At 58.9% G+C, this 27,623-nt stretch overlaps 1 protein-coding gene across 1 annotated transcript; it reads left to right on the top strand.

Moving 5' to 3' along the window:
- Positions 1–9,060: 9,060 nt before the first annotated feature.
- LOC109260237 (endoplasmic reticulum mannosyl-oligosaccharide 1,2-alpha-mannosidase) lies at positions 9,061–25,572 on the top strand. The gene is made up of 13 exons (XM_053908589.1): positions 9,061–9,310; positions 9,813–9,921; positions 10,612–10,727; positions 12,259–12,413; positions 12,704–12,816; positions 14,141–14,326; positions 15,023–15,171; positions 15,510–15,698; positions 17,598–17,788; positions 18,666–18,786; positions 19,441–19,638; positions 19,800–19,931; positions 20,588–25,572. The coding sequence occupies exons 1-13, from the start codon at positions 9,200–9,202 to the stop codon at positions 20,798–20,800; spliced, it is 1,983 nt and encodes a 660-aa protein (XP_053764564.1). The 5' UTR covers positions 9,061–9,199; the 3' UTR covers positions 20,801–25,572.
- The last annotated feature ends 2,051 nt before the right edge of the window (positions 25,573–27,623 follow it).

Below are 27,623 nucleotides of genomic sequence, written 5' to 3'. Positions count from 1 at the left end.
GTCTGGCTTGCTCTTGTGCTGATCTCCACTCGCTTTATCCACATGGTTCCGCTACCTGCCTCCACCACGAGATTGCTCCCATCCCCGTTCCCACACTCTGGTTTCTGCTAAGAAACCAATCTGACAGATTGCGCTGACTTTATAGATCAATTTGTGCAAGACTGCTAGCTTCCCAGTACTGAGTCTCTTCGGTCCATTTATTTAGACCATCTTTACTTTCGGCAGCACTTCGTAGATTTTAATGTACGGGTGTTGCTGTTATTTTTTTTTAATTTTTTTAATTTACATCCAAATTAGTTAGCAAATGGTGCAGCAATGATTTCAGGAGTATATGCCTTAATGCCCCTTGTCCATGTAGCCCCTCCCCCCTCCCCCAACCCCTCCAGCAACCCTCTGTTTGTTCTCCATATTTATGAGTCTCTTCTGTTTGGTCCCTTCCCTGTTTTTACATTATTTTTGTTTCCCTTCCCTTACGTTCATCTGTTTTGTCTCTGAAAGTCCTCATATGCGTGAAGTCATATGATTTTTGTCTTTCTCTGACTAATTTCACTTAACATAATACCCTCCAGTTCCATTCACATAGTTGCAAATGGCAAGATTTCGTTCTTTTTGATTGCTGAGTAATACTCCACTGTATATATAGACCACATCTTCTTTATCCATTCATCCATCGATGGACATGTGGGCTCTTTCCAGACTTTGGCTGTTGTCGATAGCGCTGCTATAAACATGGGGGTGCATGTGTCCCTTCGAAACAGCACACCTGTATCCCGTGGATAAACGCCTAGTAGTGCAATTGCTGGGTCGTAGGGTAGTTCTATTTTTAGTTTTTTGAGGAACCTCCAGACTGTGTCCAGCTTGCACTCCCATGCTGTTATTTTGTTAAATTTCTTCCTAAGTACTTTATTCTCTCTGATGTAATTATGAATGGAATTGTGTTCTTCATTTATTTCTGGTCTATTCATTGCTGATATGTAGAAATAAAATTGACTTTTGAGTATGGGGCTTTCCAGACTCATTCATCCTAGTAGGTTTGTTTGTTGAGCCCTTAGCATTTCCAAACAGGGTCATGTTGTCTCTCAGTAGATGGTTTCCTTCTTCCTCTCCAGTCCGGGTGTCTCTTGTTTCTTTTCTTGCCCAAGTGAGCTGGGTAGAACCTCCACCCATGACAAACAGAAGTGTCTGCCTTGTTCCTGATCTCACAGGGGAAGCATTCAGTCTTTCACCAGTAAGGACAATGTCAGCTGCAGGATTTGGCAGGTACCCTTACTGGGTTGAGGAAGTGCTCTCCTAGCCCCGGTCTGTTGAGAGTATTTATCAGGAATGGATGTTGGATTTTGTCAAATGCTTTTTCTGCATGTACTTTTGGTGACTTATTTTATTAATATGGTGTAGAACACTAATTTGGGAATGTCAAATCAGCCTTACATCCTGGACATAAATCCTCCTTGGTTATGTTATACTTTTTATGTGTTGACACATTGTTTGCTAATGTTCTGTAGAGAATTTTTGCATTTATGTTACTGGTGGATATTGGTCTGCAGTGCCTTATGATGTCTCCGTCTGGTTCTGGTTCTGATATCAGGTTAACGCTGGCCTCGTGGAATCAGTTGGACCGTGTTTCCTCCTTTTCTATTTTCTGGAAGAGTTCATGAAGGATCAGTGTTAATTCTTCTTCAAGTTTTTGGTAGAATTCACCAGCAAAAGCCTGGCCTTTTGTTGGGGAGGGAGAAGGCAGGAAGGTTTTAAAATCACGGTTCCAATTTCCTTGTAGGCATATTCATATTTTCTTTTTCTTCCTGCACCAGTTTTGGGAATTTATATGTTTTTAGGAATATATCCATTTCATCTAAACTGACTTATTGACATAAAGTTGTTCACGGTATGCCCTTTAACCCTCTCGATTTCTGTAAGGTCAGCAGTGATGTCCCCTCCTCTATTCCTTTTTTTCCCTTTTGTAAAAAATTTATTTTTATGTAATCTCCACACCCAATGCAGGGCTCAAACTCATGACACCAAGATCAGGAGTCGCCCACTCCAGTCAGCCAGGCTCTCTTCTTTTCCTGATATTATTTTTTCTTCATTGGTCTAAATGTTTGTCGATTTTGTCGACCTTCCCAAAGAAACAACTTTCTGTTTCACTGATTCTCTGTTATTTTTCTGATTTGTTTCACTGACGTCTTCAATTTTTACTCTTTTCTTCTCCTTGCTTTGGATTTAGTTTGCTCCTTTTCCCCTCAGCTTTGTTTTTCGTTTAAAGTTTATTTATTTTGAGAGGGAGCATGCGAGTGAGTGGGAGACGGGGAGAGAGAGAGAGAGAGAGAGAGAGAGAGAGAGAGAGAGAGAGAGAGAATATCCCAAGCAGGCTCCGCACTGTGAGTGCAGAGCCCAATGCAGGGCTCGAACCCACAAACTGTGAGATCATGACCTGAGACGAAGTCGGATGGTTAACTGACTGAGCCACCCAGGAACCCCTCAACTTCAGACATTTTAAACTTACCTAGATTTGTTTCATGGACTAGCACATGTTCTGTGCTGGAAAATGTTCCATATACATTTGAGAAGAACATATAACCTGCTGCTGTTGGGTAGAGTGTTGTATAGATGCCAGTTAGGTCAAAGTGGTTGCTAGCATCGTTCAAGTCTTCCTAACTCTTGCCGGTATTCTGCTGATTGATTGTTCTGCCCATTATTGAGAGTGGAATATTAAATACTATTTTTGAATTATTTATTTTTCTCTTCACTTCTGTAAGTTTTTACTTCATGTATTTTTAGAGCTCTGTTGTTAGGCGCATACATGTTTAATTGTTATACTGGACAATGATATACTATGAAAACAACCATAAGTGAACTGGAGTGTTTATACTCATATCAGATGAAATTGACTTTAAGACAAAACAATGTTACTAGAGACAAAAAGTTCACCAGCCCCCTCAGAATTTTGAAGGTGTGCCTTTCCTTTCTGGGATCAGAGTAATGATGGCTATGGCCGGCCTGCTTTTTCTCTCTGAATTATTCTGAGACCTTCACTGATCCTTGGAAGTCTAAAACTTCACAAGGGTGTGTCTAGCACTGGGTTTTGTTCATCCATCCTGTCTTGAAACTGGAAGGTTTTCAGCTACCAAATTTCTTGTTAGGCTCCGACAATTTTCTCCATTCTATTTCCCTCTTGTTCTCCTTGCCTAATTAACCCAGAGGGATTCTAAGTATAGCCTGTTGGACCAGCTGTAGCAGCAGCATCCCCTGGTAAGACTTAGGAAATTCAGAACCTCAGGCTTTACTCCAGAACCCCAGAGCCACAATATGCATTTTAAGACCTGCAGGGGGCACCTGGGCGGCTTAGTTGGTTGCGGGCTCCGTGCTGAGCCTGAAGCCTACTTTTAAAAAGAGATCTGCATGTGGTTTGTCTGCACAAAAAGATCTGAGCAGCACTGGGACCGACCTCTAATCTTTTCTTTCATGGTATCTTTTTGCTATCACCACACCCCTTTTTGGTTTTTATTTCATATTCTAGCAGATTTCCACTATGCTGTCTTCCAGAATAGTTATGGAGGATTTTTTCAGCAGCAATATTTTTAAAATTTTTTCTTGCTGCTTACTTATTTTTGAGAGACAGAGACAGAGCGCGAGCAGCGGAGGGGCAAAGAGAGAGGGAGACACAGAATCCGAAGCAGGTTCCTGGCTCTGAGCTGTTAGCACAGAGCCCGACACGGGGCCCAAACCCATAAACTGTGAGATCATGACCTGAGCCAAAGTCGGACGCTCAACCGACAAAGCCACCCAGGCGCCCCTATGTTTTTAATTTCTCTTGTTCGTTTTCTTTTACGGCAAACGATTCTTATTTAATAGATGCGATGCTTCCTAGAATCTGTCACGGTGTTTAAACCCCATTGATCCTGGATTCTGCTTTCAGGGGCACTGTTCTCCTTGCTAATGTGGATCTCTCTTCCAGCAGCTGGTTTCCTTCAGCCCTGAATCAGCCATGGTTGAATGCTCCTGTTCAGAAAAGGTGGCCGAGGCTTTTCCAGGAGGCTGCCGTGCAGCTTTTTGTTGTTTAGCCACCAGTCCCTCCCCCAGCTCTAAAGGCTGCAGATCTTGGCAGCAGGCGGAGAGGCCTTACTTAGGCTGGGCAGTCCCTAAATGCAGGGTGAAGGGATGTGGTGGAAACGGAGATTCACTGCCAGGAAAGGCTTGCTGCCCAGCCTCGGGGAGTGTGGTCAGCAGGCAGCCTTAGCCGTCAGCCCCTTTGGGGTCCGCCTTGCCTGAAGAGAGTCACGTCACACAAAGCCACACCCTCCCGGACACTGGTGATGAGCCGGATGAAGGTCCAAAAGGCTGACCGAGGCCTGGCAGGTTGTCACTGCCAGCTGACCGCCCCCTCCCCTGCCCTATCCAGTGCTGAACCCCGACAGCTGTCCTGTATCCCAAACTCTACCTCAGCGTCTGCTTCCAGAGAACTCCAGCTGGCACAGCTGTTCCCGGACTGGTCTGAGAAGGTGGGCAGTAAGATGGGCCCGGCAGTCTGAGTCAGGCCCACCCCGCTGGCAGCGACTCTTGCGCTGATGGGCAGTGGAGCTGACAGCCCCTGGTCTGAGGCGTCTGTCCAGCCGCCAACGATTGTGTAGGGATGTGTCACCCAGATGGCTGACGCTAAGCACTTTCCTGTTTGACAGGAAGACAATGAATACCTGGGTGCTGGGGGACAGCCACTGAATGCCAGGTGGGGCCTCCGGTCACTAGTAGAGAAGTTCTCATCCCCTTCAAGGGTGCTGGAAAGAGCCCAAGCCTTCACACTCAGGACAGCTGGATCTCAAGGACGGCTGCAGCCAAGGCAGGCCCAATGAGCCAGGGTCAGAAGCCTAGCTGGGAGCCTGGGGCTGCACACTTGGGGTGGAAATGCCCCAAAAGCTTTGACACGGACTCTCCTAACCCTTCTGAGCCGGCAGACACGGTCCCCACCCGCCCCGAGGAAGATAATGCAGACACTTAGCTTCCTCCCGAGATCCTACCTGAGCAATCGCCCCTCCCCACCATGAGCCCTTTGCTGGGCAGAGTCCAGCAGAACCTGGCCAGCCAGCTTTGCACCTGGGGGAAAAGGATCCCACCCGAGGAACCTCAGGATCCTTCCGGCTGACATCAGGGGAGCTGGGGCCAGGCTGTGGGAGTGGATGCTGGAGCCTCTGATGAGGGGTTACAACGTCCCCCGACACGGAAGATGCTGTATTTGGGAACTCTCTCCTGAGAGGCCAGATTAGAGCCTTCACCATGACCTTTAGGACTCGGCTGGACCTTGCGAGGAAACTTGAGGTGGAGAGGTCACCATTGTCACAACAGAAAGCAAGCAAGAACAGGGAAGGAGGCTCAGGGGACCTGGGAGGTTGGATGGGATGGAAACCTACACACACACACACACACACACACACACACACACACACACACACGAATTGGGGATGTGAGGGCCAGCAGCTCTGAGTGGGGTCCACACGACTAGTCGACCTGGAGGTGGTGAGAAAAGACGCCACACGGAGTTTGTGGCCCCAGTGGGAGAGTCACACAGGCTGTAAATGAGGAAGGCCTCCATGCAAAGAGTAGGGAAGCCAGTGTCCTTGAAAAACAGCACCAGGCACGGCAGAGACAGACATGGCTCCCCAGCACTCATGACAGGAATGGTCAGGACACTTCGGAATTCCTAGAGCTTCTGGAAGGATAATAGACTCCAGGCTTCCAGCTGTCAACAGGAGAAAAGAATGGGGGCGCCAGGCCCCTGCTGGGAGCTGGGACCGTGACCCCAGCCCCTCAGGCTATTCCCTCCACTGGCCCCTCAGTGCCAGGGGCTGCGGCAGGTACCCAGTGCCCAGACACCAGGGGGGCCACCTCTCCCCTGGCATCCAGTCCTAGGCACGTGTGAGGGGCCAGATCAGCACAGCCACCCCCTGCCCAAGGCCACAAAGGGAAGGTGAGTCACCTGTCCCCGTGCCAAGACTGTCCCTGGCCAGCACGACTCCAGTGTCTAGCACTGGGACAGGCCAAGGCTGGGGTCCTGCGCTCTGGTTCCAGCCGACAAACCAGGGCCCCAGGCCAGATGATCGGGTAGCAGCCAGTTAGCTGCCCCACACACTGCCCCAGGACTGTCACTGTGGCAACCAGAAAGGCCACAATGACTGTCCATCATATAACACCAAAACATTCCCACTGGTATGGCTGCGACCCACAGTGCGTGTTCCCATCCCCGCTGATCCTGGATGGGAACCGGGCCAGGGCTCTGCAGCCCTGACTTGCTCTCTGGCCTGCCAACCCCGGGGTCCTGAGGGGTGGCGCCGTTCCCGTCATCGTTCCCGGGGACACAAGTGACCAAACAGGGCTCTTTGGCCGTGCTCCTGGCTGTGAGGTCTGGGCGAGAGGCAGAGGTGCGGCGTCCTCGGGGAGGGCAGCAGGCCTGCCTCTGTCGCAACGGAGACGTACGTGAGGACGGCGGCACCTCAAGCCCTACGCGCAGATCCGCCCGGCGGGGAGCGCCGGCCACCCCAGCTTTTCTGCAGACCCACGGACGGACGAGGCGAGAGGAGGGGACGGTGTCCGTCCCCCGCAGGGTGACCTACCAAAGGTGCTGCTCCCTCCCTCTCTTGCAGCTGACCAAGTACCTGGCATGGGGGGGGGAGGGGGTGTCGCGGCCTAGCCCTCCAGCCCCCCAGTGCCCACCACCTACCCTCACCCACCCCCACCCCGCACAGCCTGCACACCTAAAACTGAATTCTCTCAATCTCCCTTGGAGGCCTTGGCTCCTCGGCCAGGGCTGCGGTTGGTTCAGGCTGCTGAATTTTAGGTCTTTTCCCCAACAACCAGTGGGACCAATTCCGGTGGCCGCACGTGGTGGCTAATTAGTCTGAAATATAAGCAGGCGGGGAGCACCGTCCCCCAACCAGCTTGCCAGTAGCTTCCGACAGATCGTGGTGCTCACGGACCTCCCGCGCTCTCTGGAGGGAGACACAGACTCCACGTACGGGGCCACGGTCCCCACGCTGCACCCCTGCGGCCCCACCGAGGCTGGGGAAGACCCGCTGGCCCTGGCCCCTAGCCCTGCTGCTCTCCCCTCCGGAAAGCAGCACGGGGGCACCTCCCCGCCCGCTGACGCGAAGGGCGGCGTGGAATGCAGCCTGCCGTCCCGCCAGGCCGCCTGCTCCCACGCCCTCACACTGCGGCGACACCGCCACGGAAGCCGGTTTCCCCAGGGCAAGGATGTCACCTGGGCGGTGGGTTCAGAGGCTGCTGACTCCTCCAGTGGCTTGTAGTGGACCAGCGGAGGGTGGACGTGTGTCCCCGCACCCGGACCTGGGCGTGGCGGCGGGGTCGGGGCCAGGCCCAAAGCCCGGAGGAGGACTCTGCTCCCACCCGCGCTGTGCCAGTCCTTCGCAGACCTCAGAGCTGAACCGCGTGCCTTACGACGCTTCTCCCAGCTGCTCCGCTGGCAAGCAAAGGGCCTGGGAAGAGGAGGGCCAGCCAAGGCGGGGGCCCAGGTCCGGGGTCCTGCCCACAGCTGCTGCTCCTCACTGCCACAGCCCAACGACCGTGCAGCCTCTTTCCTACACCAGCTGGGGAAGCTACTGAAATGGCCTGTTTTTAAAGACCCCGTTTATTGTACAAGAATTACAGCTGCGCGTAAAGTTTCAAACACGGCCCAGAGAGCCGGGGGCACAAGAGCCTTCAGAAAGGCTTTTCCACAGGGTTTGCAGCTTACAGGATTGAAGCACGTCCCCAAACCAGGAACACGGGTGGAGCCCTAGGTCACCGCTCACAGGTGCGCGCTGCTGTGCACACTGCACTCAAGAGGCAGGACGGGCCCCTCAGCACAAAACTGTCCCTCCCCAGACAACCGATAAGGAAGCCACGGACTTCTGAGAGGCTGCCAAACTCTTTGATTTCCCACAGAACGTGGCGGATTCCCAATAAACGCAAGATGCCGTGATTGATCCCTGGCCTGGCGAGCGCAGTTTCTGACCGGCACGGGTGCTGGGAACGGCAACCAGGGGTTCCCAGCTCCGTGCATCCAAGAGAGCAAGAGTCCACACGCTGAGCCCGCACCTGCTCTGGGCGGCCCAGGAGGCCCCTCGAGCTCCCACCCAGCTCTTCGCCAGGATCTCAGGGAGGCCAGGGACCACCTAGTGAGTCTGACACGCTGGGCGGGGGGGGGGGGGGGGGGGGCAGAACCACCCCACCCCACCCCGGCTAGGTCTCCAGGGGTGGGCTCCCGCGCCCTCAGCTGGAGAGCCCTGTGATCCACCCTCCAGATACCACCTTCTCCCTGCTGTCGGCATGTGCAGGGACGGACGCACGAGGGCACCGCTGGCACTACCGGCAGAGCCCTGTGTGGGGGAAAGACCCGCAGGGGCCTCGGGGATGACCCCCGCTAGGGAAGGGGGGGGGGACGGAGAGCAGGAGGCGCTTTCTAGGGCAGCTTCAGACAAGCCAGGGAGGCGCACACGCCGGGGAGCCCGCCACACACCCCTAAGTGCGGCGGCCAGGACTGCGGGAGGCGGCGGGCTCACCCGAGGGGGCCGGCAAGGAGCGGGGACGGCCCTCGGCGCTGCGGGGCTCGCTGCGCCCTGCTGCGTGTCTACTGAGGGGAAACGCGCGCACACGTCGCCGCGGCGGTCGTCCGCGCGCCCCCAAGCCCATCGGCTCCAAAGAGCGGACACCGACAGCCGCCCCGCCTCGACTCGGGCTCGCACCGGACCCGCTGTCCTCTCGCTGAGCTGCGGCCCCCACTAGCTCTGGGCCGGGAAGTCCGCCCGGGGCCGGGAGTCGAGCCCCGGAGCGGGGGCGCGGGGCGCCGGACGTCCTGCCAACGCCACGGAGCCGGCCGGTCCCGGGGACGCGGCGCCCGGCCGAGTCCCAGGCTCTGCGCCGGCGGGCTGCGCGCAGGCGCGGGCGGGCAAGCGCGTCGCGGCGCAGGTGCGGCCGTGCGCCGACGCGGCGGGACGTAAACACGCACGCTGGGGGCCACGAGGGCGGGCGCAGGCGCGGTGGGGAATAGGAGGGCGCGGCGCAGGCGCATTGGCCGCGCGCGCGATGGGCGGGGTGTGGACGGCGCTGCGATGGCTGCCCGCGGGTGTCGGACCAGCGAAGCCCCCGGCGCCTCTCAGAGCCCGGCCTCCTGACGCCGCCAGTGGGCGGGGTCGCCCGGGCCGCCGCCACCGCTGTCATGTATCCGCCGCCGCCGCCGGCGCCACATCGGGACTTCATCTCGGTGACGCTGAGCCTTGGCCAGAGCTACGACGGCAGCAAAAGCTGGCGGCGGCGCTCGTGCTGGAGGGTGAGGGTCGGCGCCGGGCCGGGGTCCCGCGGCCCGCCCGCCGCCCCCTGCCTGGAGCTCAGGCGCTCGTCCGGGCCCGGGGAGCGGTGGTCGCCGGCCGCAGGCCGTCTTTACAGCCCGCGCTCGGCGGGGCGGGGTCGGGGAGGAGGAAAGCTGTAGGCTGCCCCTCGGTGCGGTGGGTCAGGAGCCCCGCGGTCTCGGGCTGCAGGGCATCGACACTCCCACATCTGGGCAGATGCGGGGTCCCGCCGGCTGCCTGAGACGGAGCACGCGCGTGGCGCGAGCCTTTCCTCACTGCCCCTGCGATAGGACACGTATGGTTTCTGCGTCTGTTGTTTATTTCCGTTCCCCTATACCGTCTGGAACATCCCCGCGGCTCGTCAGTCTCTGCCGCCGGGGCGCTTCCCCCGGTTCAGAAACCGGACCTTGGGAGTTACCCACTGTGCTCCCTGAATTTGCAACGGTTGCACGGGTCCCAGCTGTGTTGTTTTCCGTCCCGTAGAAATGGAAGCAGCTGTCGAGATTACAGCGCAACGTGATCCTTTTCTTCCTCACGTTTCTCGTGCTCTGCGGGCTCCTGTCCTACATCAGCGTGGCTGACCAGTGGAGAGGTACCGGCTGCGCGTGTGCCTCAACCCCGTGCGTGTGCGTCACTGACTGCGGGTGGCTGGGCAGAAGCGGTCTGGCCGCGCGCCTTAAGCGCCTGGAGCGTGTGCGAGTTGGCGAGAAGCGCAGATGAAAAGGAGCGGAGAGTGTCTTTAGCCACCCTGCTAGAACGTGGCTCGAGTTCGTGTGATGTTGCCCGACTGCTTCCTGGGTGTCCGGTGTGAGGGCCGGCCTCTCCGTTCTCTGTGCCTCACGGGGGAGACGTCGGGTCCTGAGGTCGCGTGCCCCGTCCAGACACGCTCCCTGAACTCCCTCACACGTGTTACCCTGTGTTCCGAGCGGCCCGGGCAGTCTGGGTGAGGGCGTAGGGAACCCCTGTGGGGGAGGAAAGCTCAGGAGCTGCTGCAGGTGGCTGGAGACAGCTGCACCTAGGCCGGCTTCCGCGCTTCCTGGAAGGGAAGCCGCTGAGGGGAGGTCCGTGTGGGCTGGGCTGCAGGACGGAAGCTGCCAAGTGCTGTGAGGAAGGGTTGGTTACCCTTGGCCGTTCTTGAGTTGGTTTAAAGGACCTTCCCCAGGTCTCACGGTGTCCTCTCGTGGTGAGGAGTGCCCGCCTAGACGTGCTCCTCCACGCGCTCGCTCGGGCTCTCCTTGGGGCTGTGCGGCACGTTTGGGATAAAATCTGTTCTCTCGTTTAGCCGTGGATGGCAGGTCAGCGGAAGAGCGGAAGGTGAGACCGGCAGATCCGCCCGTCTTGCCGGCTCCTCGGAAGGCAGATGCTAATCCAGAAAACTCGCCGGGGCTTTTACCCCAGGTACGTTCAGTGAACTACACGTGGGGTTGCGACCGGGATCGGTCCCACGGGCGTTTCAGAACCGCGCGTGATGTTCCACACGGACGGGGGAGCAGTTCTTTCCCTTGTTGTTTGTCTGATGTGCGCGCCCTGCGCCCCTTATCCTGAGCCAGTAGGATGACTCCTGGGGCAAGGAGGAGGAATATTCTCTCCTTCCTTCCTTCCCCTTGGACACCTGCTGGTGAGCGAAACAGACCCGCCCCTTGTCTGGAGGAGCTGCAGGCCGGCGGGAGCAGGGCGGTGGCCCGTGGTGTCCATCCCGGGAGGAAAATAGCAGTCGCCTCCAGGGATGAGGCTGGGGACGGGACGCTGAACTGCGGTGTGAGACTGGGGAGCCGCCGGTCCTGGGTAGAGTCGGGAGAGCAGGGCTTGAGTCCAGTGACGTTGCCCGAGGCAGGGGGAGCTGGGCTTGTTCGGGGAGCTGCAGTTTCAGAGGGCGTGGGCGGGGAAGGGGGCCGGGGTCGGGCCCCACGGGGAGCGGCCAGGAGGCCTCTCTGCAACCCGTCTTACTCGGAGGCTGTGCGTCAAACAGCTCACGTCCTCCCTCGTGGAGCCGACACGCACGTCTCTCGCTCCTCTTGGCCGCTCTCGTGCACCTGGGCTCTCGTGACGGCGATGGGAGCAGAGCCCGCCTGCACGGCTGCCCGCCGAAAGACACGTTTCCGTTGCTCGGGAGGCCCGCGCTCCCGTCTGTGGTGGCGGCCGGGGTCGGTGTGCACGGCTCCCCGGGTCCGGGCCTTGGGGCGCGGGGCGGGGCCCCTTGTGGCGGGGCCGCTGGGACCTTTTCTGCTGCTCAGACTCCGGCACTTGTGCCCCAGGCCTGGGTCAGCCCCGGTGCTTTGTGTGCGGCCAGATCCCGTTCTCTTGGCCACGGGCGTCCCGGCTCCGTGGCACTTGTGTCTTTACGACGAGGACCTCTTCACGGGTCCTGTGGGTACCGAGCGGCAGAGATGTTTTCGATCCCTGAGTCGGCCTCCTTGCTGTGTCCTGCGGAGGAGGGGCCTCCTCCTGCCCTCTGCTGACGACGGGCTACGCCTGGGCCCCTGCGCTCCGTCCCTGGACCCGGTGCCCCGGCCACCCGGTTCTGAGGACAAAGGGTGGGAGTCCTGGGGCACAGGCCCGGGACAGCGTTCTTTGCGCCTCCGTCCACGGGGACGTGGCTCTGACCCTTTATTGCTATCTTTAGGGTCTGTGACGGCCTGGAACCCTTCCGGGCCAGGATTCTAACCCACTGTCCGGGGCTGCGCCAGCCCGCTGGCACAGTCTCCGTCCCGGTTGGTCAGGGCCCGGAGATCGTGAGAAAGGATCTTCTGGCCAAATCTGCACGTTGCCGTGGGAGCGGGAAGGCATCTGCTCCGGGGGCCGTGCGCCACCAGCCATTCCACGCGGTCCGTGGGGTTGGGTCTGATAGGGAGAGCATCCCAGGTGGAAACAGAGTGGCAGCTCCTGGGCCGTTGAACTGTTTTCACGAGTGGCTCTTGTTTTGATCTAGAAGCCTCAGAGGCATTTCCGACGGGGACCGCCCAACCTGCAGATTAGAGCCCCCGACAAAGACTCCAAGGACCGGAGGCAGGATGACACGAGGCGGAGGGACGAGGTGGTGGGCGACGCTCGTCAGGAAGAGAGCACCCAGAGAACGGTGGTCAGGTACAGGGAGCGTCAGAGACGAGGCAGCACGGGTCGCTAGATACGCAGAGGCCGGTCCGTTTGACGTTTCCTGAAAAACAAAGGGATAGGATGGGCGCGCTGTCTGAAGCGGCTTCTCCTCTCAGAGCAGACAGTGGAGAGAGCGGGACCCCGGTGGGGGCGGGGCCCTGCCTTCTCCGCGTCGTGCCGCATGGAGCGGAGGGCCGCCACGAGCCCAGCCAGGCTGTGACCGCGGGCGTTTGCATCTCTGCCCTCAAGCCGGCTGACTCCTCTTCCTCCTCTCCCTGAAGCTGGAGGGGTGCAGTGATCGAGCCGGAGCAGGGCACCGAACCCCCTTCGAGAAAGGCAGAGGGCCCCCCCACCAAGCCTTCCTCACAGGCCCCCGGGATTCAGAACCAACCAGGTAAGGCCCCGCCTGCGCCCCGTCGGGCCTCACCCGGACATGGTGACGGAGAAGGCGCGTGGACACCCAGCTGGGCACCCGGGCGGGCCCCAGCTCTCTGTAGAGCCTTGGAGAGGACACGGGGCTCCACGGCGGCCCGCGGTCCCAGGCCCATCGCGGCAGCCACAGGCCGCCTGTGCGGGAACTGCCCGCGTCCGTGCCAGCGCGGGGCCTGGGGAGAGTGGAGACACGGCCCCGGCTCGGTGGGGTCCTGGGGTCCTGCGTTCTGGCACCTGTAGTTGAGGGCCCTCGGGGCACTGGCGCTTTGTACACTCCGTGCGGCCTGTCTGCTTCGGTTCTCGTGGCGGCCTTTGAGGTCATCGGTCTGTCGTAGGCCCGTTCCACGGACGGGAGACCTGAGGTTAGGCCGGCAGCGGCCACGGCCACTTGCCTCCCGGAGCGGGGGCTCGCGCCAGGTCAGCTGAGCCTGGGGCCCAGGCTGTGACCCTCCAGTCCTGTCGCTGTTGCCACTGAGGGGAGGAGGAAGAAGGAGCCCAGAGCCGGGACGGGCGGCCCGGGCGTGTGGGGGGAGGCAGAGCGGTCGCGGGGCTCTGAGGACCGATGTCAAAGCCGCAGATACCAACACGACTGGGCCTCGGGCCACACCGAGAGGACACGTGTCGCGAAGCCGTCGACGCTCACGTTTCTGTCCGCCTGGTGGCCCTGTAACTTGTGCCTGGTCCTCCGACGTGTGGAGGGGAGAAACCTTCTCGGTCGGTGTCGAGGCCACCCTGGAAGGGCCCCAGGGCGGCCTTGGGTGTGTCCGCCACACGCTGTTCCCTCCCCGAAAACACCCGGAGCTGCTGAGGCACGACGTGGGCACCTGTGAGATGAGGCGCTCTCGTGGAGGTCACCGGGGCCCGCCCGCCACGTCTGACGCTCCCCCGGCCTGATTGCACAGCGCGGCTGCCGTGGCGGAGCGGCAGGCACCGGTCTGCTGCCTCAAACACCTCCGCCCACCGCGTGTTCCCCGCAGCTCCAGAGGGTCGTGCCCGCCGGGCGTCTGGTGGAGGCGGACGGGCGCAGGCCAGGCGGATGAGAGGCCGAGCTGTCGCGTGTGGGCCCTGGAGGCCTCGCCACCTTGGCAGCCGCGTCCAGCCGTGCGGCTCCAAGCCCAGCGGCGCCGCGCCCCGACCTTCGGGGTCGTCCGCTGCTGACCTGCGGCCCCGGACGGTGTCCCCCCCCCCCACCCCCCCACCGAGCGCCCCGCAGCTTGGGGCTGCAGAGGGGCGGTGTCTGAACCCTGGGCGGTTCCGGTCCCCACGACCCGCCGTCTTCCTCCCAGCCTCCCCGAACGAGCGTCAGAGGGCCGTGATAGACGCCTTCCGCCACGCGTGGACCGGCTACCGCAAGTTCGCCTGGGGCCACGACGAGCTGAAACCCGTGTCCAGGTCCTTCAGCGAGTGGTTTGGCCTGGGACTTACGCTGATTGACGCCCTGGACACCATGTGGATTTTGGGTCTGAAAAAAGGTACCTGCTCGTCCCCGAGCACGCGGCCAGGTTCCCCTGGTAGAACGCTTGGGCGCGCGAGTGAGCGAGCCGTGCCCTGGAGGGTGTAGACGCCACTGTTTCCGTCTGAGGAGCTCTCCCTTCCCCTGGGTGGCAGGCAGTCGCTTTGTCCCTTGATGTCAGGCGTCCCGGGGACGCTCAGGGCAGTCGCCCCCTCGGCTCCCGGCCGAAGGCCTGGGCTGGCGCCCAGGGGCAGTTCCAGCCCGTGCTCCTGTGCTAGCCGGAAAGGGGCTCCCTGGTGGGAGGCGGCACGTGATCCGATAAGGCCATCGGCGTCCCGGGTCTCTCCGTCACACCCTTCTCAGGCCACGTGGACGGGGTGTGGTTGAGGCTACGGGTCTTTGGGTACTTCCGAATCGGTCTCTCGGAGTCCGTTTCCGGTGTTCCGTAGAGGCCAGAGGCTCCCCCCGAGTTACTCACGTGGCCCTTTGGGCCGTGGCCTTTACCCGTCAGCGTTGGTGCTCACGACGGCACGCTGGCTCCCCGTCCTCCGGGTGCAGGGGGCTCCGCGGTGTGTCCCCTTGCCGTGGGAAGGGAGAGAGAGAGAGCTCGGGAGAGAGAGACACGAGGACGCACGTGGCCCCAGAGCCGGCGAGCGGTCACGGGGGCGCCGGGACCTGTAACCTATTCCTGCTCCCACCCCGTCTCCTGTCGCAGAGTTTGAGGAAGCCCGCAAGTGGGTGTCTAAGAAGCTCCGGTTTCAGAAAGACGTGGACGTCAACCTGTTCGAGAGCACGATCCGGATCCTGGGCGGCCTTCTGAGCGCCTACCACCTGTCCGGGGACGACCTCTTCCTGAGGAAGGCCGTGAGTGTCCGGGCGCCGGCGGAGGTTCCGCGGCTCGAGGGGCCCCCGGGGGTGGGGGCGGGGGTCTGTTCCGGGTCTCGCTCCCGCGCACGTGCGTGGGAAGGTCCCTGTCACCGTCGCGACCCGTGGGGAAGTGCTCTCGGGGCTCCTCGGTCTCGCCGCAGTTGAGCGCCGAGGCCACGTGAAGCCAGTGAGGTCCCGTGTCCACTCACGGGGGTGAGCACGGGTGGCGGGGTGGCGGGGGTGGCGGAGGTGGGGCGGGAGGGTGGGCGTCGTGGAACGGAGCCGAGGCTGCCGTGTGACGGGACACCTCGGTCCTCGTCGTGTCGCGTCATCAGGAAGACTTTGGGAATCGGCTGCTGCCTGCGTTCCAGACGCCCTCCAGGATCCCATACTCGGACGTGAACATCGGCACCGGAGCCGCCCACCCGCCCCGCTGGACCTCGGACAGCACGGTGGCCGAGGTCACGAGCATTCAGCTGGAGTTCCGAGAGCTCTCCCGCCTCACGGGGAGTAAGAAGTTTCAGGTACGGGGGGGCCGGCCTGCCGGCCGGGGGCGTCTCGCCAAGCGGAGGCGTGCGTGGACTTGACCCCGGGCCGCAGGACCACCGTCCTTTGTGCTTTCCGGTCCCTCGTCCCTCGCCTTTCCTCAGCTGCGCGGGCGGGAAGCGCGTCGACTGGGGGCTGAGTCCGAGCGCGGGCCCGTGTCCGTGGGGTCCCAACTGCCCCCTGCCTCGTGCTGTGGTGGCCCCCGGGGGTGGTCCGTGCCGGGAGCGAGGCAGGGGCCCACAGTCGTGGGTCTCGGCCTTGCTAGCCCGTCGCTGACGGTCCTTATGGACCTCGCTCCTGGCCCTCGCCCCGACCCCTTTGGCCGTGGTCCCTCTCCTCGTGGGTGAGTCTCCAGCACGCGGCGGACCCTCTGGACTTGGCGCTCTGCCTTGTCACCCTTCCTCTGCCTTAAAAACCTGAGCTGCGATTTGAACGTCAGGAAGTTTTGCCTCTTGGCTTGAACGTCGCGCCGCAGTCCCACGTGGGCAGCGGCTGCCACCGTCTGATTCCAGAACCAGGTCCTCACCCCAGGAAGTAGGCCAGCGCACCCTAGCGCTCCCACCCGGGGCCCCCTGCCTCGGTGGCCGCAAATCCACTCGTCGTGCGTGGCTTTCTCTGTGTGGAACGCTCGGCGTGAGCGAGGTCCTACGTACGGCGTGGGCCGTCCGTGGCCGGTTCTGTCGCCACGCGTGACGTCTTCGTCCGCGCTGGAAGCGTCCGGGAGAGGCGCACCCGTGTCGTAGCACGTGTCCAAAGCATCGCTTTTCGTGGCCCGGTGGTCTGCCATCGTGCGGTCGGACCACGTGCTGTCCGGGCTCTGGTGCGTTGAGGAGCAGCTGGGTTGTTTCCCACGCGGGGGTGGTAAGAGCGGCGCTCCCGGGAGAAGGTTCCAGGCGCACACAGGGCTCTGGCTTTTCCGCGGCAGCCCGCGCTTGTCCTCCGGTCTTTCTCGGTAGCCTTCGCGGTGGGCACGCGAGGGTGCCTCCTCTGGGCTGTGGATTTTGTCCTGATGACGTGTGGCGTTTTCCAAACGCCCACGGGCCCCGTGTTCATCTCCCGGGTGGAGGCGGGCGTCCGGGTGCCTGTCTGCTTGTCGGCGGATTAGCGGCTTTCCTGTCGTTGGCTCGTACTCCGGAAGCTCAGCGTCTCTCTGTCTGCTCTGAGACGTCGGCCGGGCGCCGTCGCGATGCCGGATCTCTGTAGCTGCTGGAGACCCAAGGGAAACCGAAGCCGCCCCTGCCTCAGAGCACTTTGTAAAAGGGGGCGGGCGTACGTGGCGGGTGGAGGCCAGGAAGTCACTCCCCAGGCGGGGTCCCGAGCACCGTGAGCAAACGCGCACAGGGCCATGGAGCACAGATGCGTGGCGCTGCCTGGGAGGAGCTGAGGTTGGTTGGGTCTCGAAGGATGAGCAGGATCAGCGGGCGGGTGTGCCGCGACCGCGGGCTCGGAAGCAGACGCGCCTGCCTTCCCTCCAGCGAGCGGGAGCAGCCGGCCACGCCTGGGCAGGAGGTCCCGGGGACCGCGGCTGTGGCCTTCAGACACGGTCCCCTGCCAGGAGGAGGAGCTCAGCCCCGTGTTCGGGGCCCTCGGCATCCGCCCGCTCATCGAGGCAGCCGCGTGTGAGGGTGGGGACCTGGTTGCCGTGTGGCTGGGGCCACCCTCAGAAGCCCTTGCCCGGTGCAGCCGGGCAGGGGAGCGCCGTGGGCCGGGACGCCGGCCTCTTCCGTCCTCTTCCGTCCTCCGCTGGGAACGGGCCCGCCTGTCACGGAGGAGGGGTGAGCCGACGAGGCCCGCCTTCCTCGGCTGGCCCGAGGTCCAGCAGCCCCGTCCCCCTGGCTCACCCGCGCTCTCCCCTTGTGTGTGTGTGTGTGTCCCAGGAGGCCGCGGAGGAGGTGACGAGGCGTGTGCACTCCCTGTCGGGGAAGAAGGACGGGCTGGTGCCCATGTTCATCAACACGCACAGCGGCCTCTTCACTCACATGGGAGTGTTCACTCTGGGCGCCAGGGCCGACAGCTACTACGAGTACCTGTTGAAGCAGTGGATCCAGGGCGGAAAGAAGGAGACGCAGTGAGGCCTGTTCCTGCTGCCTCGGGGACGGGGTCCCCGAGGCTCCCCTTGTCCCGAGTTCTCGGTCAGGAGGCAGCGGCCGTGCCGGACCCGGACTCGGCCCCTCCGCGGGGGACGTGTCTCTTCCCGGCACGGCCTTCGTGCCAGAGAGGACGCCTGGCTGGTCACGGAGGTCCCCGGCCCCTCTGCGCCAGGCGGGGCCTGGGGTCTGGGCCCGGCCGAGGGGCCCCCGGCTCACCGGCCGAGCTGTCGTCCTCGGGGTTGTGGAGGCGGCTCTGCTTGTCCGCTCCCCAGCAGAAGGTGGCCAGGGGCCCCTGGGCCTCCCCACGCTGCCTGCTTGACGCTTCAGACGTGCGCTTTCCCAGACAGCAGTGCCTCGGGGAGCCTCGTCGTGCGGTCGGGAAAACACAGGTCACTCTAGTGAAGGAACTGGAAATCCTTGAAGTCTCACGCCAGAGGGTGACCACGACCTAGGACCGCTGGGGGGGTGGGGGGGGGGGGCAGCTCCGGGCCGACCCCTACGGGCAGAGATCAGGGCATCCCGCCTGGGGAGCCGGAGTTCCCCACGCCTGAACGTGGGGACGTTGAGAGAACCCTGGTGGGCACGTGGGGTCCCGGGTGGTCCACGGGGGCCGGCTGAGAGGAACGACCCTGTTCGGGGGAGCGGCGGGCACAGCCCCGTGTGTGCCCCAGGCCGCTGACTGCCACGAGCCTGCATCTCCGGGCTGGCGTGGTGCCACCCCAGACAGGGCCAGGCCTCTTGGCCACTAGCGTGGGGATGGCAGCTCGTGGCCACGTGCCCGTTCCTGGGTAACCGGGCGGGGGGTCGGGCCGCGCACCCACCTGGCCTGAGCCCACGGGGCCTGCCGGTTCACAGGTTACTGGAAGACTACCTCGAAGCCGTCGAGGGAATCAAAAGGCACCTGCTGCGCAGGTCTGAGCCCAGGAAGCTCACCTTTGTGGGGGAGCTGGCCCACGGCCGCTTCAGCGCCAAGATGGTGAGCACGGTCGTGATGCAGGTGGGGCGTAGGGGGGCGTAGGGGGCCGCACCCACCCACCGGGGCCCCCGGTGGCTCCGCGAGTCTGGACGTTGGAGAGATGGCTCAGATTCTGGTCGTGGGGCGTGAGCCCTCACAGGTCGATGATGGACTGCGCGGCGGTGTGCGGCAAGGGGAGGCTGGGGTCTGTGATGGGTCCCCGGCCCCTCCCCCGGGGTGCCACTCCCGTCCCCCAAGACCCCTCCCCCCATGCCCAAGACCCCACTCCCTCCTCCCTCCCCTCCCCTCTCTCCTCCCTGCCCCCTGCCCCCTGCCCCCTGCCCTGGGTCTAGTTACTTGTCCCCTGCCCCTGGTACTCCATCAGTGTTTGTGGGGTCAGGGCCAGACCCGGGTCAGCATCCGCTCCCCTGGCAGGCGGGTGTCCGTCCGCCACCCTCCCCCCTGCCCATGTGGAGCTCCAGGGGCCGCGCCCGTAGTGGCGTCGCTTTCCACGTTCCTGCCCTTGTGGGCCCTGAGGAGTCCCCGCTCAGGCCCGTCGACCCCTGGGGATGCGGGGGGCCTGAGGTAGCGCTGGACCCTGCACCCGGTGTGGCCCCCGCCCCTGCCCCACGTGGCCACCGACTCACAGTGGTGAGGAAACCGCTCTGGTTTCAGGACCACCTGGTGTGCTTCCTGCCAGGGACGCTGGCTCTGGGCGCCCACCACGGCCTGCCCGCCGACCACATGGAGCTGGCCCGGGCGCTCATGGACACCTGCTACCAGATGAACCGCCAGATGGAGACGGGGCTGAGCCCCGAAATCGTGCACTTCAACCTGTACCCCCAGAGCGACCGCAAGGACGTGCAGGTCAAGGTGAGCCGGGCCGGGGTCTGGGCGTGGGGGCGCCCTGCGGGCTCGGCCTAGCTCCGGCCTAGCTGCTCCCGGGTCCCCCCACCCCCCACCCCCCACCCCAGCCGGCCGAGCTCAGCCCGTGTTGTGTCCCCCATCCCTCCCTGCCCCCCTCCCCCGCCCAGCCGGCCGACAGGCACAACTTGCTGCGGCCCGAGACGGTGGAGAGTCTGTTCTACCTGCACCGCCTCACGGGAGAGCGCAAGTACCAGGACTGGGGCTGGGAGATCCTGCAGAGCTTCAACAAGTACACGCGGGTGAGCGCCCGCCCCGCCCCGCCCCGCCCCGCCCCGCCCCTAGTCCCTGCTCCCCTAGGGCAGGGCTCCCCTGGGCAGCCAGAGGGGGGCGGGGGCGGTGCAGGCTCGCCGCCGTGGCCTCGGGAGTTCGGCGCCATGTGCCCCAGGGTCTCGGGGACCAGGCTCTGTGGCCCGGTGTGCACAGGGCGACTCTCCTCCTGGATCCTCCGTGTGGCCCCGGGCGGCCCTTTCCCACCCCAGACGGCACCGTGACCGTGGCCCCGACACCCGTCTCGCGGTCTGGGCCGTGGCTCGGAGGTCACGCCGTGTCCGGGGCCTGCCACCCACCCCGGCAGAGAGAGAGCGCCAAAACCCGACCCGCGTAGGCCCCCTCCGGGTTCCGGAGCGCGGGCTGCACGTCGGGTCACGTGAGGGCGGCTGGCGTCTCTGAGGGGCCGTCTGGAGGAGCTGCGGCTGAGCTCCGGGGGGCCGGTCCCCCCGGTGGACCTTGGGGTCGTCTGCCTCAGACCCTGCCCTCGGCCACGGGTGCCGCGGTGAGGCGCAGAGGCCCCGGCCGGGGGCCTTGCGGCCGCCGGCGCCCCCGAGGGCTGAGGCCGGCGTGGGGAGCTGGCTGGGCCTGCGGCCGTGGTGACGCCGCGGTCTCCGCTCTCGGGCAGGTCCCCTCGGGTGGCTATTCTTCCATCAGCAACGTCCAGGATCCCCTCAATCCCCAGCCCCGGGACAAGATGGAGAGCTTCTTTCTGGGGGAGACGCTCAAGTACCTGTACCTGCTCTTCTCCGACGACCCGGCCCTGCTCAGCCTGGACGCCTACGTGTTCAACACTGAGGCTCACCCCTTGCCCATCTGGGCCCCGCCTAGGGTGGGGTGACCCCCCTGTGGGCACTGCCCGGGGGCCTCACACGTCTTGCGTTTGTGGGTACCTGTCCTCGGAACCCTGGCCTTGGGTAGGTTCGCTCTCCTGACCTTGGCCGCGGCGTGTCCCCTCGGCCGACTGTCCGTGCTCCAGGGTCAGGCTGATGACATTCCCCGGGGGGTTACCGAGCCTGACCTCTCAGGGCCTCAGAGGTGGTCAGGGCAGCTGGGCGCCCGGTGCTTTGCCGCTGGCTTTGCACTTCTGGCTTGTGGTTCTCATGACGTCGGATGGTGTCGTGAGGTCAGCGCTGTGAATCCCCGAGGCCCCACCTGCTGGGGACCTTCCTGCTTGAATCATGACTTACATTCCTGATCCCCAAACGTCTTCTGTGTGGCCCCAGTGTCTCTGCTTGTCCCCTGGGGCCGCTCTGGGTCTCCTGGACCCACACATGTTCTGAGATGAGCTGAAGGGACAGCCCGACATGCGGTTCAGCCCGGGCTCTCCGAGTCTGTGAATGTGCCCTGACCCGGGAGTCCTGGGGGGGGGGCACTTGTGACCTCCTGCGAATCCGGGCACCTGGCCGGCTGTGGTGTTTACATGTTGGACTCAGGGATCCTCCCCCGGCCCTGCAGGGGCGGGGAGGGGCGGGTGGACGAGTTCATCCTGCTCCTGGACCACCCGACAGAACGGACTTTCCAGGCAGCATAAACGTGGATTGTTTCCTGTGTTGGTAGGTGGGTCCTTTACTGTGAAACGTCTTTGCGTAGTTTGAGAGAAAGCCATCGTCGGTTTGGGGCGCTTCTGACTGCAGTGCACAGGGGTGTCCAGTTTCCAGCCCGATAATCATGCCGTCCTCCATACATAAGTTAGCACATGCGCACCTTACCTGTCGTTGGACGAGATAACGCACCACGGGGTGGGAGCGGAAGGTGTGCTTCGCGGCCTGTCCCGAACACAGACCCACAGCAAACAGAGCCAGCGAGCGCCACACCCAAGTTGTTTCATCAGCTTCTGTGCATTTCGTGAAAGACAGAAGTTCACAAAATGCAAAATCGGATACCTTGGGAAGGTCAGCGTACAGAAAAGATTTCCGTAGCGAGGCAGAGCGGCAACATCCACCTCCCGTTCTCCCCAGAGACAAAACAGCAGTAGAACCGTCGCGGTCCGTTTTGACAACAGCCAATGAACCATGAGGAAAAAAGGAAGTGTGTCTCCATGAAAGGAACAAAATTAGTTGCTAAAAAGTGTCGCTAGAGACAGTCCAGCCTTGAGAATTATTAGAAAAGGACTGATAAAACTAAACGTTCTCAACTTGAACACACACATGGAAGTAGGGGACATTGGGGAAATACTACGAGCACACTGAGACGACCAGAGAAATTACCAGAAGGAATAATTATTAAAAATCATCTTCCATTGAAATGTGCAGCGATTGAGAGATTCATCAGCAGAGTTCAGTAGCCACAGCAGTGAGGAGACCACAGAACGTGAGCCGTGGACAGAGCCCGAGGGACAGGTCCCACCCTCCGCAGGCCCCACAAGTCTGTTAGAGTTGGGGTGTCAGGGGCAAAAGGGGATTTGAAACAGTGCTGAACGCTTTCCAAATGTGATGTTCTAAGATGTAAATTACAAGTTCAAGAAGGTGAGACACTTCCTAGTAGAATCAGCACAAGACGACCTGGCATAAGTGGTGGGAGAGTCTTGACCGCCGTGAGCGGTGACCTGTGATGTGCAGACCCGTGGCAAGGCCAGCCGCCCAGTGAGGGAGCAAAAAGGCCAGAAGATGGGAACGGAATGACGCTTTGATGAGAGAAGTTGTCACCCCGGAGTTCCATGTACGGCAAAACTGACTCAGACATGGAGGATTCTAGGTATTTCCAGGGGAAAGCCGGATGGCTTGTCGCCAGGCGGCCTGACGTGCGTGAAATGCTCCAAGGACTCTGGGCGGAACTCCTGCCGGATGGGAACCGGGGCTCTGTTAAGACGCGGCTGGGATGCGTCAAATCAGTTACGTGTTTGGCTGCCACTCCTGTTTTTATTCTCCAGGATTTAAAAGCTGTTCGTGGGAGATAATTACAAGTTTATGTTTTGGGGCCCACGGTGTGCAGCGTGAGTTTTGAGAGTAGCTACAGAAGCAGACTGGTCTGAGCCGCCTCAGAGATAGGTCGTGTATGTTAGTGAACAGAGTTGCTGTATGTGTGGACCAGATTGTTAGAAATTCGGGATGTCACCCATGATGGCCACGATGAAATCATCAAAAAGCTACACGTGGGTGGAAAGGAGAAGAGAGTGAGAATGGTTCACTAAAGTTTTTAAAAAAAAAAGTCCTCAGAAGAAATGAGGGACGAAAAAGGATTAACGTATAGAAAACACGCGCAAACTGGTAGAAAGAAGTCTTATTGGTAATTACGTAAAATAAAATGGATGAAACTCTTCGATCAAAACCAGAGCTTGGCAGAATGGACTAAAACACAGTGACCCAAGTACATACTGTCTAGCAGAGACCATGCTTTCAAAGATACAGATAGATTGAAGGCAAAAGCATGGGGGGAGACACCCCATGGGAACAGTGACCCAAAGAGAGCTGGGGTGGCTTTGCGAACGCCAGACGAAATAGGCTTTAATTCAAACACGGGGGGTGCCTGGGTGGCTCAGTGGGTCGAGCACCCAACTCTTGATTTCGTCTCAGGTCACGATCCCAGGGTCGTGGGGTGGAGTCCTGCATCGGGCCCCACGCCGAGCATAGTGCCTGCTGGGATTCTCTTTCTACCTCTCTGCCCTCTCCGTTGCTTGCACACGGTGTCTTTCAAATATAAATTAAAAAACTTTTAAGAGGTCAACGTGGATGCAGCTTACTTTGTATTCGGTCAAAACAGGATTTTTCCATGGGGAAGAAAAGACAGGGTTACAAAGGAGGTAGAACAGGTACAAATGCATCGAACAGCAGAGTCAAATGAAACAGCCGGGTCTCAGTGGCAGGTGGAGACTTCGTTAGCCGCCTTCAAGATGCACAGACCCGCTAGGGGAAGACCAGCGAGGAAACCGAGGACACGAACAGGGCTACAAAGGTGGCAGACCCAACAGACGAGAGCGCCCCCAACAACAGAGTGTCCCTGCTCCTCAAGGGCACATGGAGCATTCTCCATTGTCTGCATTAGGCCACAAAACAAGCATTAATGCATTTTATTTGTTTTGTTTTTGTTTTTGTTTTTGTTTTTTTTTTTTGAGAGCAAGCACAAGCTGGGGAGAGGGGCAGAAGGAGAAGGAAAGAATCTTCAGCAGGGTGCATGCACAGTGTAGAGCCTGACACTGGGCTCAATCCCACAACCGTGAGATCATGTCCTGAGCTCAAATAGACACTCAACTGACTGAGCCCCCCAGGTGCCCCTAAAGATTTTACTTTTATGTAAACTTTATACCCCACATGGGGCTCGAACCCACAACCCCAGGATCCAGACTTGCACATTCCATCAACTGAGTCGGGCACCCCAGTGTATTTTAAATGATTGAAAGAGGGGGGGGGCTGGCTGGCTCAGTCGGTTGAGCGTCTGACTTCAGCTCAGGTCAAGATCTCACTGCTCATGGGTTCGATCCCCTCATCGGGCTCTGTGCTGACAGCTCAGAGCCTGGAGCCTGCTTCCGACTCTGTGTCTCCCTCTCTCTCCGCCCCTCCCCTGCTCATGCTGTCTCCCAAATATAAATAAACACAATCAATGGGTCAGTGGAGAAGTCAGAAAGGAAGTTAAACACTTTTGAGACCTATGAAATTGAAAGCACAAAGTACACAATTTATGGGATGCACGGAAGGCTGTGCTCAGATCAAAATCCATAGCTTTGAATGCCTACATTAAAAAAAATTAAAAATGTACGAGGCGCCCGGCTGGCTTAGTCGGTAGAACACACAGCTCCTTATCAGGGCCGTGAGTTCGAGCCCTATGTTGGGTGTAGAGCCTACTTTAAAAATAATAATATAGAGGCGCCTGGAGGGCTCAGTCGGTTGGGCACCTGATTTCGGCTCAGGTCATGGTCTTGCGGTTTGTGGGTTCAAGCCCCGCGTCGGGCTCTGTAGTGACAGCTCAGAGCCTGGAGCCTGCTTCAGATTCTGTGTCTCCTCTCCCTGCCCCTTCCCCGCTCACACTCTGTTTCTCTCTCTCAAAAAATAAACATTAAAAATTTTTTAAAAATAAAAATAATATAAAAGGAAGAAAGATCTCCAGTTAGTAGCTAACTATGCACCTTGAAGAACTAGGAAAGGAAGAGCAGACTAAACCCAAAGCTTGCAGTGTGAAGGAAATGTGTAGAATGGAGATAAGTAAAATAGAGAATAGAAAAACACCAGAGACGGTCCACAAAACCAAAAGTTGGTTCTTCGAAAGCATCAACAAAACTGAATCTCCAAGCTACACTAACAAGGTGAATGTCCAATAGCTAGAACCAGAAACAGAAGTGGGGGCGTCACCAGTGGTCTTACAGAAAAATTTCACACCATCAAATCTGACGGTCTTTTTAAGATGGCAAGTTCCCAGACATGCAAGAATGATCTAAACTCAAGATGATCTATAAATTTTCGACAGACCTAGAACAAATAGATGGATCCAATGGTAAACAAAGAGACAACAACAACAAAACCCTCCCAACAAAGAGAAGCCTGGGGTCATGTGGCTTCTGGGGAATTCAGCCAAACATTTTCAAAGTTGGGGCACTTTGCTGGCTCAGTCTGTGGAGCGTGCAACTCTTGATCTTGGGGTTGAGTTCGAGCCCCACATTGAGTGTAGAGATCACTTAAATCTTAAAACACACACACACACACACACACACACACACACACACACACATTTTAAGAGTTAACCCCAGTCCTTCTCAAAGTCTCAGAAAATTGAGAGGAGGGAAAACTTTCTAAATCATTCTGTAAACCCAAAATTACCTTGATATCAAAACCAGATACAGACATTTCAGTAAAAGACTACAGGCCAATATTCCTTGTGAATATTAATGCAAAAATCCTTAGCAAGATACTGACAAATCTGGCAGTATGTTTAAAGATTCTACACCATGATCAAGGTGTTTCAATATAAGGAGATCAGTCATCCACACAACACAATACACAGGAATGAGCTGTGGATACAAGCAACAACTTGCATGGACCTCAAGGACATCGTGCTGAATGAAAGAAGGCACACGCCAGGAGGAAAAAGAAACAATAATACACTCCATTGATAGAGCACAGTGGAGAAAATACACGATAACTGCAATTGACATAGAGCACGTGACAAAAGCCAACACTCTTTTATGGTAGAAACACTCATGAAACCGTAGGTAGGAGGGAACTTCCTCAACACAATAAAGGGTAATCATGGAAAAACGCACAACCAACATCACACTCAACAGTGAAAGACGAAGCTTTTCCTCTAAGACCGGATATAAGACAGGACTACCTGCTTCCACCGCCACTAGAAATAAAAGGCATTCGGACTGGAATTGAAGAAGTAAAACTCTATTTGCACATGATATGATCCTGTGTATAGAAAATCCCAAAGAATTCACAAGAACATGACTAGAGCTAATAAATTCAGGAAAGTTGCAAGGCGCTAGATCAGCAATCAAAACGTTATGTTCCTGTGCACCTTCAGTGAACAATCTGAAAGGAAATTAAGAAAGCACTTCCATTGAAAATAACATTAGGGCTGGGACGCTTGGCTGCCTCAGTCTGTGGAGCATTTGGCTCTTGATCTTGGGGTTGTGAGTTCCAGCCCCACGTTGGGCACAGAGCTTACTTTAAAATAAAAACACCATCTAAAAGAATAAATAGGGATAAATTTAAGGATGTAATGTACACCAAAAAGTATAAAACATTGCTAAAATAAAGAAGATCTACATAAGTGGAAACATCCTTTGTTCATGCATAGGAATACTTTTTTTATTTTTTATTTTTTCAATGTTTATTTTAGAGAAAGACAGAGCATGAGCAGGGGAGGGGCATAGAGAGAGGGAGACACAGAATCCGAAGCAGGCTCTGGGCCCTGAGCTGTCAGCACAGCCCAACGCGGGGCTCGAACTCACAAACCGTGAGATCATGACCTAAGCCGAAGTCGGACACTTAACCAACTGAGCCCCCCAGGCGCCCCAGGAATACTTAATTTTAAGACGTCAATGCTAGACAAAAATGATCTACAGGTTCAGTACCATCCGTCTTAGAATTCCAACAGCCTTTTTTGCCAAAATGGAAAATGAATTCTCAAATTAATGTGGAATTGCAAGGAGCCGCAAATAGCAAGATATTCTTGAAAAAGAACAAAGTTGGACGACACGGACTGCCCGATTTAAAAACTTGCGACGAAGGCATGGTACTCCGAGCAGTGTGGTGCTGGTGTAGTGACAGACACGTGGTTGTAACTGAAGGGAGAGCCCAGAAATGAACACATACGTGGATGGCCGACTGATGTTCTGCGAGGGTATGTAGGTTTACTCAGTGGGGAAAAGAACCTTGTCCTCAACAAATGGTGATGGGAAAACTGGATTTCCACATGCAAAGAATGGAGCTGGACCTTACTTCCCGCCACATACAAAACATCAACTAAAAATCGATCAGCAACCCAAAGAGCGAAACCATCCGGCGCCTAGAAACAGCAGCAACAGCAATACGGAGACAGGTCTGCACCCAGCGGGCCTCACAGGGCTTCTCACGCCACAATCCAGAAGCACAAGCACCAGGCAAGTAGGACTTCGTCGAAACCTGTGCATCGAAGGATGCGGAGTGCACAGAACCAAAGCCCACAGAATGGGAGAAAGTCTTTGCAAACAACATATCTGATAAGGAATTTATATCTAGAATATGTTT

This window comes from Panthera pardus, unplaced genomic scaffold, assembly GCF_024362965.1.
Source record: "Panthera pardus isolate Hobbes unplaced genomic scaffold, ASM2436296v1 HiC_scaffold_20, whole genome shotgun sequence".
Classification (NCBI taxonomy): Eukaryota; Metazoa; Chordata; class Mammalia; order Carnivora; family Felidae; genus Panthera; species Panthera pardus.
The sequence above is the reverse complement of the archived record's forward strand: the minus strand, read 5'-3'. Positions and strand labels throughout refer to the sequence as shown.